General features: G+C 42.3%; 1 protein-coding gene across 8 annotated transcripts in view; it reads right to left on the minus strand.

Annotated features, from left to right (window-relative positions):
- lyst (lysosomal trafficking regulator) overlaps nucleotides 1-15,155 on the minus strand; it is a 59,472-nt gene that overhangs the window by 31,623 nt on the left and 12,694 nt on the right. For 5 of the 8 annotated variants that reach the window (XM_041049503.1, XM_041049505.1, XM_041049509.1 and 2 more), the window contains 5 exons: nucleotides 12,993-13,191; nucleotides 9,773-9,863; nucleotides 6,724-8,830; nucleotides 2,590-3,538; nucleotides 2,298-2,483 (listed from right to left, as the gene is read on the minus strand). In XM_041049503.1, coding sequence (XP_040905437.1) covers nucleotides 2,298-2,483; nucleotides 2,590-3,538; nucleotides 6,724-8,830; nucleotides 9,773-9,863; nucleotides 12,993-13,191 — 3,532 coding nt within the window. The remainder of the gene's footprint in view (nucleotides 1-2,297; nucleotides 2,484-2,589; nucleotides 3,539-6,723; nucleotides 8,831-9,772; nucleotides 9,864-12,992; nucleotides 13,192-15,155) is intronic. The other 3 variants (XM_041049508.1, XM_041049510.1, XM_041049507.1) reach the window with 1 other exon arrangement.

The following is a 15,155-nucleotide window of genomic DNA, read 5'->3' on the forward strand; positions in this document are numbered from 1 at the left end:
CAGCGGTGTTACCGCTACTACAGCGAATAAATTGCCAACAAAATGTTTTCAAGTGATGTGGAAAAGAAAAGAAAATACAAGATTTTGGTCATAAGACAAATATCAGCTGACTTGTGAGGCACTCACACAGCCCAGTTCCTTGACGTAAACACTCAGTCATCATATGTGCACGTAGGCAAATACACACACACACACACACCACGCACCACGCACCACACACACACACACACACACACACACACACACACACACACACACACACACACACACACACACACCACGCACCACACACACACACACACACACACACTCTCTCAAGTAAACAGTCGAACTCTAAACCCTTTACTGGCTTACTGTAATACACACATCTATTCCATTCAACGTAATACAACGCTGTGAAATTCAACTGCAGGTGAAGTGAACATTTCAGAGAATAGTTCTTCAGTAGACAAACTTGGCAGTGGAAGACTAATCTTGGAGCTTCATAGCACATACTTGCAATGGTTAAGTGAACATCACACTCTGCTGGGCTCACTGAGAAAGAACTAAGCTCTTAGGAAATAGGTAAATCTATTATATAAAAAGCTAAATCCTCCTGTGTTTGAACAGGCTTAGTCAGACAGGCATTTTAAGACGTGTGGAAAACACGTCTAAGGCTGTGAGATAGGAGGCACCAACTGCCAGGCAGTTAGTCATTTTAGTGAGGACAGCCATTGTATTTCTTCTTCTGTATTCATCTCACTTCCCAGAACAAATAAAAGCAGTTACATATCTGGTCCTAACCATATATGGTCTTGAGCGTCTTTTATGAATGTAGCCTACAGCGACAGTGCAACCATTGAGGAGGCAGTAGTTTCTGTGACTGGAGGATTTTTTGTTCTCACCCGCCTTTTCATTGTTGTGAGAAACTGACATGTGTGCATATTACAACTGATTTTATTTTTTTTATGTGTGATTTTGAAAAAGTTACACTAGCGTGAAAATGTTTAAAAACAAAGTATATATACCGTAACAGTCCAGTATATAAGTATATATAACCCCAATGATCTCTTTGGATTTCAAAAGGAGGCCATGCTTTCATCCGCTGCATGCTCTAAACAAGGGCCATCATTATTTTCGTCTGTTGTTTTGTTGTACATCAGGGAGATAACAGCTGCTTAGCAACATAGTCAGAGCGGCCACACACGGCAGCCCTGAAGCTTGACGATGCTTTGCTGGAAAATGGTTTTCCTTTCATTGTATGCTTGCCTCCTAAATAAACACCACTGCTCCTTATATTTTGCCACAGTGATCAGCTTCTAGTCAAAGAAGTTGCAGGTAACACAGTGTGGTAACTGAACACAGTCTGCTTCGTTTTACTCTGAAAAAAAAAATCAACTGTAAGTAGTCTTTCAAATTACCTTTATCAAGCAAAGATTTATTATTCATCTGATGCATTAACCCTTGTACTAGTCAGTCATCCTGACCATAATTGTATCACATATGCTTGTTTAAAAATGGTGCAGTTTGTCTCAACTGTCTCCTCCCACCTCTGCCTGACAGCTTCAGAGGCATATTCCCATTTGCCAACTTGCCGAAATTAGTGATGGGAATTTAATTAAAAATAAAAACGAGCACAAGAGACAGAGAGACTGAGCAAGCAAGAAAGCAAAATGAAACAGAAACTTACTTATGTGGTCCTTACTTCATTGCAACAGGTAGCTATATGTTTAGTATTTTTTTGGGCATTGAATACCCCTATCATTCAGCTGACAGGAGAGACGTGAAATGATGGGAAGGAGAGGAGGGAATGGTATGCAACAAAATTCTCTGGTGGGCTGCAAACTGGGGATGTATCAGTTCATGATCAGTACCTTAAAACCTACCAGTCCACCACTGTGCTCCTAATTTGTTATTTTCAAATAACAGCAGATGATAACAGCAAAGCAACATTTAAACTGTAGGCAAGAACAGTGTTCTGTATATTGGTACTCTATGTTATGTGGGAAGCTGACAGTATAGGGGGAGAAGCTGTTGTTGTAATTGTGTGAAACTTTGCACATTAAGGTGTAAACATTTAAACTTTTCATTAGAAATTTGCTTAATTTTATCAGGTCTGCTGCTATGCTACTGAGCAGAACAGATGATTAGTAGCGAGACATTTTGCCAGGATCTTTACACTGTGATGAACACTGATGGCATCTAGCTGCAGAGGAATCAAGTGTCTGATACCTGACTGGCTATAACCTGAACTTGCCTCCTGACATATGAGCAGCTCGAACAACTTGAGAATATAAAAAGGTGCATGTAACACTCACAGGTTCTCCCAAGGCAGGACTCACCCTGTCTGGCTTCTCCTCAGGGGGATCAGGACAAGAAGTCACCTCAGCCAAGGCCACTCTCAGGAGAGAGTCAAACAGAGGTACAGCAAGGTCAGAGTTCACAACCCCTGAGCGAGAGAGCTGGTCTCTCACCTCAAACAGGGTTTCTTCCACTGACTGGAGCTATAGATAAGAGGAGACGCAGCAGTTTAACTGAGTGTAGAGGTGTTTATTTTTGTGGTTGATGTGGTTAGGGATTATCTGATCAGTGTGATATGAAGTGACATACCTGATAAGAAAGTTCAGGCTCTATCCTCTGTAGGGCTGAGTTAGCACTGTGTAGACAAATAGCCAGCAGGGCCTCAAGCAGACGAATGCTTTGAAGTTGCCACTCTTCCTCCAGCTTCTTTGCAGGATCTTTGGTCTTTCCCTCAGCTGGACCAGCACCGAGGGTGTCGGCTGAATCATGAGTCGTTTCCTCCAGTCCCAATGAAGGGGCTGGCACTGTGGACTCAGGGCTGCTTTTGCCCTTACCATCCCTCTTCTTCTTTGTTTTTCCATCCTTAGTCTTACAAGAGAGCTTCTGAATTACCATGGCCATGAGGCGCAAGCAGACATCCAGGCCTCCTAGCCTGAAGAACTGCCTCTGAAACAAAGGGCTGGCCATGTAGATCCACCGACACACTGACCAGACATCTGCAGCACGTCGTACCTGCTCTTTGGAGGGCAGGGCCACACTATCTGGGGACAGGTAAGGCAGCCGCCCGCCAAGAGGTTCACTAGCTGTACTGTCATAACCTGACGTGTCCTCAGAGTCATTGGCTGAGTCGCGGTCAGAATCAGCCTCTTTGCTCACGCAGAGGAAGGCCACACACAGGAAGAGATTGATAACATGGAGGTGGGTCTCTGCTCGGCTGCGCCCTGGACCGCGGCCCTGCCCGCTCCGGCTCTTATGACGAGGATATGCCTCCTTTAGGCCTTCATAGAACTTGCTGAGGCTCTGCGGGCCTTCTCCAGCCCCTCTGGACCCCAGTTCCTCAGCCAGGCCCAAGACGGCTTCTCTTTCTTCAGCATCAGCACTCTCCAGCTCCCGCAGCACCCCGTAGGCCTGCTGGTGACCAATGCCAATGATCAGAGTCTCAAACACCTTCAGAGCCAAAGAGCGAGTCTGGTCCAGATAGACAAGCTCTGTCACCTGATTGAGTCCATTACAACTGATGAAGAGGTCTCTTATCACCCTGCAACATAATAAAAAATATTACAAACTCTGCAAAGTAAAACAGAACACAAACACAAAACACCACACACACACACACAGTATAAATATAGGCAGTTAGCAACACCCATCATTCATTTTTCACGTTTCATTGCACTATGCCTTTCATTTACTTAAAATTTAGCCCCTAGCTATGCATGTTCCTCTTATCAGCCAAGGAAAGGATAGACAAAAAAAGCAGATATGAACTCCACACATTTACACTCTCCTAGATCTCCCACCAATCAAAATAAATGGCAACACTCAGTCTAATCTAACAAACTCTACAAGTAGTTAATCAGAGGAAGAGCCACTCCCTTCACACTGCGTCCATCATTTATTTCACTTCCTCCCATCAAGTTGCAGATATAATTCCCTCCAGGAAACAATAACACCTCTAAGTAAATTAGTCAGCTTCTATTAACATGATAAATTAACCGTGAAGGAGACGACACAATAACGTTGCCCATGTTCCTGCTTTAAACATGGCATTTGCTTTGTTATCCAATGCACTTGTGGTTGTGTGTTTATTTCCCTGAGCTACATCAAAGACAACATTTCTGTCACACAGTGTCACAGTTAACTGAATGTGAATCATGCGTTTAGTTAGCAAAACAAAGCTGATATTTTACCCTATTAAATTTGTTTACTACTGGTATACACACACTTTTGAGGCAGCGATAAATAATAAATGATGCTGTTTCAAAGCAGGGCAAGTTATTTTAAAAGAATAATGCGTCACCTCTGAGTGAAGGTTAAATCAACATTTGGCAAGACAAAACAACACTCCCAAGAGACGTGCTGACATTATACATGACTAAAATAAAAAAACACTTTAATCTCAAAACGGGACTGTCTACGCAGTATGATAAGGACCTGAAACAGATGTTCATTCCAGGCTTTGAGCTCAGTGCATGAAATAGATAAATTTAATAGATTATTAACTTGCTGATTTTTTTTCTCTAATTCAAACCCTTTCTCCAGCCTTCCTCTAAATTAATGTAGAGTTGATTGATTTTGCTTTTTCAGAACATTTCCTCTTTTCATTAGTGGTGTGCAAGTCCATCATTACTATCCATTAGCCTGCATATTTAATGCTCTCATCTGAAAATATGGAGTTCTGTTATGCAGAAAGCTGCAGGCGGGCAAGATGTCAGATGATGTACAGCTTTGAAAAGATTACCTCTCTCTTAGGTTGTCTTATATTTTTTTTTTAGTTGGCATGCTTTTGAATCAACATGTAATCATGTTAATGAATTTCATACATTTCTTACATTTGTGAAACCACTAAACACTCAACACTTCAGCAACCAAACAGCGATTGATTGGCAATTTTTTGCTTCCCCTGAAACTACAAAAATCCACTTTGATTATGTTATGTGCTGTTTAGAGAAATTCTGAAGCTTGGAGAAGGCTGAGACAGTGGATAAAAGTCAGGAGTATTTCACTTTTCAACCAAAACAATACTTTTATTTTGGGTCAACAAATTTTGTATCTATATTTTAGGAAAAAAAACAAAAAGAAAAGAAAAAATATTAATAAAATAACAAAACAAAAAATCCTCCACCTGCTGGGCCATACATAAATGGCCCAGCAGGTGGAGCTGTATAGTCTAACCTAATGAGATTGATCATATGCAAGAAAGTGCACCATTCTGTCATGAGTCCAGTAATGACTCCATCCTCCTAAACTTGATTATTTGGACCTTGCCATGCAATGAAAATTGCAATTTGGCTGCCACTGCCATGGGCTGTAGTAAAAAAAACAAACAAAACATTGTACATATTTAAACTGCCACTGTTCATTTTTATTATTAGTTACCTCGCGTGTTGCGACCTGAGGTTTCAATAAAGATGTTAAACAATTAAAAGCTACACAAAGTGGAACTATTAGAGCTGTTCTGAACAACAACAACGGTTAGAAAACATCACACTTCTATAGCTACTAAACAGCTAAATTTAACAGCCAATACTCTTCTGTGCCCTCACATAGTGGCAGGTATTTTATTTAATGTGCTTTGAGTATAGATGAAAACCTGCACCTGCTGCCGAAGTATTGGCGCACTCACACTTTCACTGGTATGCTACTACAGAATATATTGTCTGTTTATCATTAATAAACAAATAAGTAAATGAACAAAAAGGGTATTCAAATGTGAATCGCTGGTACAACCAATTTGTCATCCTCTCCAAAAGTGAGATTAAACTGAATACAGGAATGGCATGATGACGCCTTTTACATAAACATAAGAACCTAAAACTGTTTCCAAAAATGTCTTTTGAAAAAGCTCAGGTGAAAAACATCACAGCTGTAAAGACTCTGAATGACAGTCAAACCTGCAGAGAGCAGAAAAGCACACTCTGAATTTTAATAAGGAAACCTATCAGCCCATTGCTGACACAACATCTCAAAGCATCCATCCATCCATTTTCTATACACACTGATCCAGTTTAGGGTCGCGAGAGGATATAACTTATCCCAGCATGCACTGCGCAGGAGCTGGGATACAATATAAACAGCCCACTGGGGTTAACATACGGACAGACAAACACATTCACACCTATGAGATATTCAGTATTCACATAATCATTTTGTTAAATGCATCTAGACAAACACTACAAGCACCTGCTGTTGCCAGTCAATAATCCTCCATCTCTCCCTCAGTCCACAAAGTAGTGATAAATTATTGATTAGCATCAATTAGCAATGACCTGGAGAGAGAGATCTAATGACAAACAATGTCCAAGTGGATTAGGTTTCTGACTTTAAGCTGGCTGATTATATTTGCTTTATGTGATAGGATAAAAGGAGCACAGTCCATTTCTTGGGAGAGAAATCTGCTAAAGCATTTTTCAAATCAAACATCTGGAACGAGAGATCACTCTAAACGCAGATTATTGATGCTTCTGCATATTTACTTAACCAAAGAACTTTGATGATTTTTGCATCAAAGTTCAGTTTGCAGCAACACATCTTTCTGCCTGAAAATGTAAAGTCTAAAACACATATTAGGCATGATCCTAAAATGCAGTGCAATGCTACAGGGCAAACACCAGAGTGACTAAATCAAGCACTGAAAAAAAGGCAGATGGTCGAGGAAAATTAGGACAGAATAAAAACATATGAATGAAACATAAAAACATATTAAATGGATGTGAAGCAGCTCACCTTGACTTGAGGAGGGCAGGTAAAGTTTGCAGATATATGAGCAGCACCTCCACAGGCAGGCACTGCGTGTGATAGCTGCAGACCTGAGAACAAACAGCGGAAACCCCCAGCTGTTGGGCATGGTGAGCCAGCTCTACCCCTCTCTGCAGCACAGGGTTGAAGATGTGTGTGTAGAGCTGCCACTGCACTATAGCATTGCCCCGCAGGGTCAGGTGGCACACATGGCCAGCTATCTGCTGGCTCAGCTGCCAGTCCTCACCAAACACTAGCTCTTGGTAGGCCTCTAGAGCATCCCACTTCCACAACATGTCCTCTGCACCCCCTCCACTTGGCAGAATGCCCTGGGAGCGGTAGCACAGACTGGTAGAAATGGCTGAAGGCTCCCCATGCTGCAGTGTTTCCTCCAGGCCTGGCAGCTGGCTGCTGTCCAGAGTGCAGATGTTACAGGAGGCCAGTTTGGCTTTCTCTGAGGGCTGTCCGCCACCAAGCTGGTCTAGGATCAGTCTACCCAGGACACTGAGCACATGAGACTGGTAGCTACGCAGACCAGGAGCTTGGAAGGCATGCAGCAGGGGTCCCACGACTGAGCGGGGGTCCATACAACAGCAGATTCCAACTGCCTGCACCCCAGCAAGTACCTGCAGAACAGCTGGTCCACTGGGGGAGAGACGCTGCAAGAGACGCAGACATTGGTGAGCACAGGCAGCCAGGCAGCAGCAACGCTCAGGGTAACGCACCACATCACCCTCCATCCCTTCCTTTCCATCTCCGTCCTCTTCAAAGGGGTTGCGTCTAGCTGCCTGCTTGAAAGCAGAGACGGGCAAACCTGACAGGTCCCTGTGGTGATGCAGGAAGTGTGAATATTCACAGCGACGATGACGCCGTCGGGCACACACGGACTGATGAAGCTGCTCTGACTTTGCCTTCTTGACAGCGCTGATGATCTTGAAGACCCCTGCAATGAGACCTCGTAGCCTCTCTGAAGCCTCACCTCCTACTTCAGAATCCCTCGCCCTGCCAAGCCCCTCCAGCCGCAGCACTGTGGCCTCAAACAGCTCCAGGCCGCGGTGCTGGACAAATTCATGGATGAGCTCCAGTGCCTGGCTAAAGAAAAAGGGATTGGGTGTGGAAGCCTGCAGGCAACCCAGGAGTACTTGCAACACTCCCTCTAGAAGCTCTGGCAGCAGTAGCGCCCTGTGGCGATAGCGGGAGAATGAAAAGTCATCCTGGACCTCCTGCAGGGTTTTCTTGGGCCGAGGAGCAAAAGGGTCAGTCTGTCTGTCCAAGCAGCTCCGGATTTTCAGGGTGGCTCGCAGCAGGTCTGTCAGGCTGCGTCTCAGGCTGTCTGGAAGGGTTTCACTCTGACTCACGTCCACTGACATCAGGTGCAAGATGGTGCGTAGTAGCATCCTCTGGACCAGGGCGATGGGCTCTTCGGTCCAGCCTCCAGCAAGCTCCTCTGCCCCTGTTCCACCTCCACCCCCTCCCCCTGGCCCACAGCAGTCTCCAAACTCAGTTAAGATCTCAGTGAGAGTCGGTACAACACTGACCGCCAGGCCAGGGTTGTGGTTGATGCTCATGTCAAACTTACACACCTTCTCCAGTAGGGAAAGCAACACATGGCAGAGATCAAAGGGTGAGTTTTCCATGCGGTTGAATATTGATATTGCAGCTGGGTCTGTCAGGGTTTCAGTGTCTGCTGTCTGGGACCCAGGGGATCGCGGATGTGGGTATGGGGAGCTCATGATTTCTGTGGTGGTGCTGGCGGTGGATGTTAACTGTGAGGCCTCTGAACGATGATGCTGACAGCTTACCCTGATGGTGGAACCATGTGATCTTCGACTCCTTGCACCACCTGGACCGGGGACAGCTTTTTCTTCAGAGTTTGCTTCTGAATCTGAGGTAGAAACCTGGGACTTGCGAGCATCCTTCACAGAGTATCTCTGCACTGTTCTGCGCGACCTCCGTGACTTCCAGGTACCGCTGCTGACACGGGACCTCTTCGCAGAGTTCTGGTCATCTGTTGCAGCCTTCTGTCCTGCTCTGAGAGGGACGGCCTTCACCTCCCGGCTAAGGAATACTTCCAGTAGGGACGGCAGGGTGAAATCTGTCCAACCACAGAAACATGTCATATTAACATACATATTAACAAAAAGTACCAACTGTGTTTCTATACATACATACAAACCTAAATTATACAGTATAAAGTTATAAAGTAATATTATGTCCATGCCTCTTAATGTCACATTTTGGGATTTCAGACTTATTTTTACAATTATTTTAACACTACCACGAAAATCATGGATTTTGTATTTAAAAAATTCAATTTTTTTTTTAGAGTATAAGATGAGGAACATAAAGCTCAGCTGCATGTCAGCAGTCATGTCTTGTTTGTTAAACATCTTCAGCGAGGAAGAATTAATAAAAGTAAAAATGTCTAGGGTCCATGTTAGAGAAGATCAGCAGTCCTGTACTAAATACCGGTGTCATCCTGAGGTCACAGGCATCTGCAGCTGCACGTCTTCTCCTCTTCTGTAGACTATGTTTGTAACACTTAGATTTATCATACGGGAGACACTGGCTAAAATGATTAAAACCGATTCATCCATCTCAAAATGAGTACAGTGCAGCTCAGTAAAGTACTAAATTAAAAATAAATATGAGGAATTTGATGAGCACACCACAGACACCATTTACAGTCAAAAGCAATGTTGCACATTCACACACTGTCTTCAAATAAAACCACCAAAGAAAATGCAGAAAAATTGCTGGTAATTGACAGTAATAACTGGAAAAGAATTATGTAAAAGACGGAAAATGAAACAAATATATAAACAAACAGTCTGCATTTCAGTTCGTCTGTACAAACGATTTTGCACATCACAAAATATACAGCTAATTTTATACTCCAAAAATATTTGTAAATTGAAATCATTAGTTACCAACCAGGAATAAGAAGTAGTCCCATGTCATTATAGCAGGATGTATGTGCTGTTAACAAGAACATCAACATGAACAGGTAACAGAATAAGTATTTGTGGGCACTGACCTGGGGCTTTTTCCTCCTGCACAGGGATCTTCCAGACCAGCGGCAGTAGAGACAGCAGCAAAGTGAGCAGCTCCTCTCGACAGGTCAGCTCCTGAGAGGGCAAAAAAAAAAAACAGCGAGGTTACTAGAAAGCCTCCCTGCCCCTCTCCCTTTGGTCACATGCTGATGTCACATCAAGACACTCCCACTGAGACAGTGCATACCTAAAAAAAAAAAAAAAACAGTCACTTTGGGGTTTCACCACGTCCTACAAAGAGAAATCACACACTTTAAGATTTTATTTGTACCTGAATTTAATCATTTTCCAAAATTCTTTTCAGCCCACAAACTAGAAATGTATTTATTTGTGTTAATTTAGTTAACTCGTTAGTTAGTCTTCTGCACAATGTCTCAGAGAGCAATGTAGCACCTACATGACAATCTTACTTCTGAGACCTAGGGGATCTCATGTCTATCCAGAGCATTCCTCACAGCAGAGAGAGAACCAACTCCTTCATGTGTTAATTAAAAACAATCAACCTACTCCTTCATGTGTGAATTAAAAAGTGATCAGCTTGCTGGCCGTGGTTTAATCACTTTCACTCCACGATCATTTAGATGTCCAAACTATTATAATTAGCTACTTCTTGTTTTTCTAATTATTTAATTATAAGCAATCATTTAATTATAAGTAATTAACAGCTCCATTAAACAGTGAACGGTCAATGTATCAAACTGATACAATGAAGAGAAAGAGAAAAGAGGGAAAATGGGATGGTAATGGGTCTGTCACTTTTGCTGTTTACATACAGCCAATAGCTGCTGGAAATGATGACATTAATTTGCGAATGACTAATTAAATAACTCACTATTCAAGCAGCCTTTTCACTAAATACTTTCATGAATACCTCTAATGATTTATTCTTTTTGGATACCCTAACAACATCTGACTACAAGTTATACAGCTGTTTAGCTAGGCGTAGCTAAGTATGATGATGAACGCGTACATGACAGTACCCTGACATTTAACACTTTGCCTCTTGGAAAAAATAACAAATAACGAATTAAAAATCTCAAAAGATATCCCTGTCATTTCTCAAGAGCTTCATGCCTGCAAGAATCCTGGTTATGTGTGAAATATTTGAACACATGTGATGCCATTACATAAAGAAAACTTTAGTGAGTTAGAGCTGAGTCATCTAAACAGTGTCAGAAGTAGTAGACAGACACCGGGTTGCACACAGTGGGAGTATTTAACAGCACAATAGAACAAAACCAGCACAAAATAAATGTTCAATTAAATTCAGGACGTGAAACCATGCTTTGCAAATGACAAGTTCATCTGCAACGCAAATAATCAGATGTTTATAAGTGCCCCAACCTGACTGTGACTACAGGCTTGACTCCATCTAGGCCAGAGCTGACGCACACAGCTGGAGAATGCACATGAATGCATTGAATTTCTATACTGAAAGTACTGAAAGTATAGAAACTATAACAAGTGTGTGAAATCAGCTAATGTTATGATGCCACAGGGACGCTGATGCACACAGTCACATTCATAATAATATTTCATTCCATAATGCATTTGTTGGGGCATTATGTGCTAATGCCTCTTTAAAAAACACTGTTGGGTGTGAAGAAGAAACCATGGCTGATGGAGTTCTTGTCCAAATGCTGCTCTTACGTTCTCAGTCCACCTTGGTGGCCTTGACACACTGTAGCACCCCCCAGTTTTGTGGGTATTTAGTTTGTTTATTCACTGATGTTGCACTTTCTCTCAAGCTCATTTCACATGATTAGCATCAAAGCCCTTAACACCTCATAAAACCATTACACAGTTTTATGTAGCTTGACTCCTGACTCAGCAGAAGGGACATGTCTGACGCAGGGAACCGATGAGGAGAGGAAGCCAAAGCCTAATGCTCAAAAGTCATATTGTTTTCAGCTTTACACTGATTTAACACTGACCTTTTCTGTGCAGCGCTCAAGTTGTCATGTGAAAGCTCCATAATTCAGTCTGGATAAGAGCATCTCTGAACTTGTTACATCACCCAAAAACACGCACAGATCAGATCAATACATACAGTAAATACACTGACTGTGCTGCAGCCTGGGCTCTGTCTGTGAAGTCTGCAGACCAGCACATCAGCCTGATGGCAGAGGAAACACTGGGTTCTGACAGAGAGACCTTTGCCCTTCACTGTACAATATTTGCCTTGTAGTAGACAAATTTTGTGTAATATTTATGCATAAATTTTGTGTTATATATACAAAGAATATGCATTGACTGCTCTAAATGCATGTGCATATCAGCATCAACATCTTGTGTGCAGCAGCAGCAGCAGCAAACTTTCTTCAATCAATCAGACAATCAAACAACGCGTGGGCACTGCAGAGCTCATTTCCTCCTAGATATACCCATCCTGCTAATTGTAGTAACACCAGCCACAGATGTAGAGAGGGAGCCTAATTGGCCACTAAACAAATACATAGACAACACTGGCCATGTGGTCGTATAATAGTTGGGTGAAATGCTTACCGGTGTCTGGAAATTAAAGCAGGCATTCAGTTTCTCATGTTTGACCTCGAGTGGAAGTGTATATACAGTGTGTTCTCCTGAATGCCATCTTGTTTGTACATGAAACTATATGGCATCTTATCACTGCATAGCCTATATTTCCCTGAGTTTTATTGCCCTGTGGTTATTAAATACCCTTTTAATCTTACGAGCTGATGTCTGCTCCGATGTTTGCATAATCTTTGTTGCTTTTATGATGCACATTCATTATAATGTATCTCTCTTACACACTCTGTCAGCAGTTTCCTTTTGATGAGCAGAGATTAGTAGCAGCAGAGGTCACACAGGCTTATGTGCAGACATTTGAATCTGTCATACTGATATTGAAAAGCTGCATGAAAAAAGTTTAATATATTAATTAAAAAATGCAGCAGCCTGCAGCTACTGTACTAACATTTGTCATTTCAAGTCTGCAGGATTTCAGTTCTCTATGAGAGCAGCACGTTGGGTTACCTCTTCCTTGTGCAATAGTAGTGGCAACAGGGACTTTCATACCAAACAACTGAAATCACAGTTGTAGCTGCCTTCTCTGTAGAGATATGCTCGTTTGTTGCTGAAATGTTGTATTAATGAAAAACCCACATACTTTCCAACCTCCATTGCTGATCCCACAATTTAAATGCACGTATTGTGTGATTTGGCTGCTTAGCTTTTCCTTACCTGGTCAATGATTGAGTCCAGGGTGCTGAGCAACAGGAAGCCCCGTCCCCTGACCAGGTACTCCCCCAGTGCCACCATGTGACTCTCCTCCTCATCCTCCTCCCGTGCCTCCGCTCTCTGGGCCACCGCACTGCATAGTTGATGTACATCAGTCAGGAACTCCCTCGCCAGTGTGTTACTGGCACCACTCATGTCTGAGCTGCAACAGAGGACATAAAACATTACACACCTGTGATACGGTCACATTTTCCACACATCTGTACGCACACTCAAAATACTTTGCGGGATCATGAATATGTCCCCATCATAAGAGGAAAATCAAACCAACAGGCTGTCATCTCTGGATAGCTGTATGATTTCTGAGTTTATACTGCAATTGAAAAAGAAAAGTTGTGAAATCATCCAAACCGCTCCTTTAAAAACATCAGGCCAAACAACACACTTTGTTTCTACCCATCTCTGTTTGTTTCTTTCATCTCACTACAGGAAGAAAAACAGCCAAAGCCAGTTCGATCAAAAAGCCTAAGCTGACAACGCTGTGACATCTGGACAATCCGGTTATGTCAGCAACGTCCATCTCAATGAGCAAAGCCAGCTCATGGTATAATCATGCATGTTACGGTCAAACCTTAAAAGCTAGACTTATGTAGGTTGAAGGTAAGTAAAAAAAAAAAGACTTATTCTATGAATAGAGCGCCTCCAAGCTAGCATGCTTATGACTGCCACAACCACATGTTCCTCTCAGAGCCACTGACAATAAGCTGCAGCTCTAAACAGAAGACACACATCTCTCTCCAGTCACCATTTAAGACACACACATCCTCTACAGCACAATCACAGTTGACAAGCTCAACATGTATTTGTCAACATGAACTGAAGACATGCCCTAAGGACTGAACTTTGACTTACTCCATCAGACAGTGAACAAATAATTTAGTTTTCACTTTTATATGTTTACATTTCTGCATTTCTGCTCCAGTCCAAACCAGCTTTCAATATAATGATAATGTAAGTAGACCAGTAGAAATTACTGAGATAATAACACAGACGCCAACACTTTCAGACACTCGCCTTTTTAACATATGTTAATTATCGTCTTACCAAATGTTACTGGGACAAACAGTTTCCTACCAGTCATCTTGCGTTTGCTCCAAGCCTGACTGCAGCTCTAGTGGCTGTATCTGCATACCTCCTCACACGACTGCTGACTGAATTTTCTGTTCAGCAGCACAAATTCCATTAAATTGGAATTTCAAATGGAAGCTTTCCAGATTCACAGCAGATCAGCATATCACATGAAAGCATGTGATGTCACATGGTGAGGGGACTGGCTTTGGGAACACTGACGAGCCCCCAAGGCCCTGGACAAGACCGCCATAATCAACCATCACTCACAGTAAGTGTCTTTGTATTCTCCACTATAACAGCCATTTTGGCTTTTTTTTTTTTTCTTTTTTTAAAGAGCCAAAGAGTCTGCTAGCAACAATTCGTATGGCCATGAATTGCAAACCCACAGTGATTTATTTGTATTTTTTTTATTAATCCTAATTCTATTCCTGTCTCTTATCAACACTGAAAGGTTTCCAAAAAATACTAAATCTGTCAACACTAATTCGAACAAAATTATGCACAAATCATGTTATTTTGGCATTTGATGTTTTACTTTATTAATTGCAGGTCTAATCTCCTAATTGAGACCACAGGGTTTCCCAAAAATAACTGGCTAAACACGTTATGCTAAATGCTTTCCACTCTTTTAAAGAGATCAATTTCCAGGACATTTTCACTACAGTAAGAACTGAATTCTGCCTGTATCAAACTTAACCTGTATTAAGCGACTCCTTAAAAGTTAAACTGAACGGTCATCTGCAACAACTACTCTGTTATAAAATATTTAGAGACCTGACAGTTAAAATTCATGCTCACCATGACAATTCAGCTTTAATCTGGGTGAAACAGGTCTGCCAGCTGAATGGAGTTTATTTAGGTCACAGGTCACTGTCAAACAGGCCAGACACACCGCTAAAAGGCTTTGACATGCTATCAGGGAGTCTGAGCACATGCCCACTCAAACTAGCACAAGCTCACAATTGCTTTTTATCTCTCTAACGCTGTACACACAGTATTTTGGTGGACTGTATTGTAATGAGGGTGATAAGGATA

Source organism: Toxotes jaculatrix, chromosome 11 (assembly GCF_017976425.1).
Source record: "Toxotes jaculatrix isolate fToxJac2 chromosome 11, fToxJac2.pri, whole genome shotgun sequence".
Taxonomy (NCBI): Eukaryota; Metazoa; Chordata; class Actinopteri; family Toxotidae; genus Toxotes; species Toxotes jaculatrix.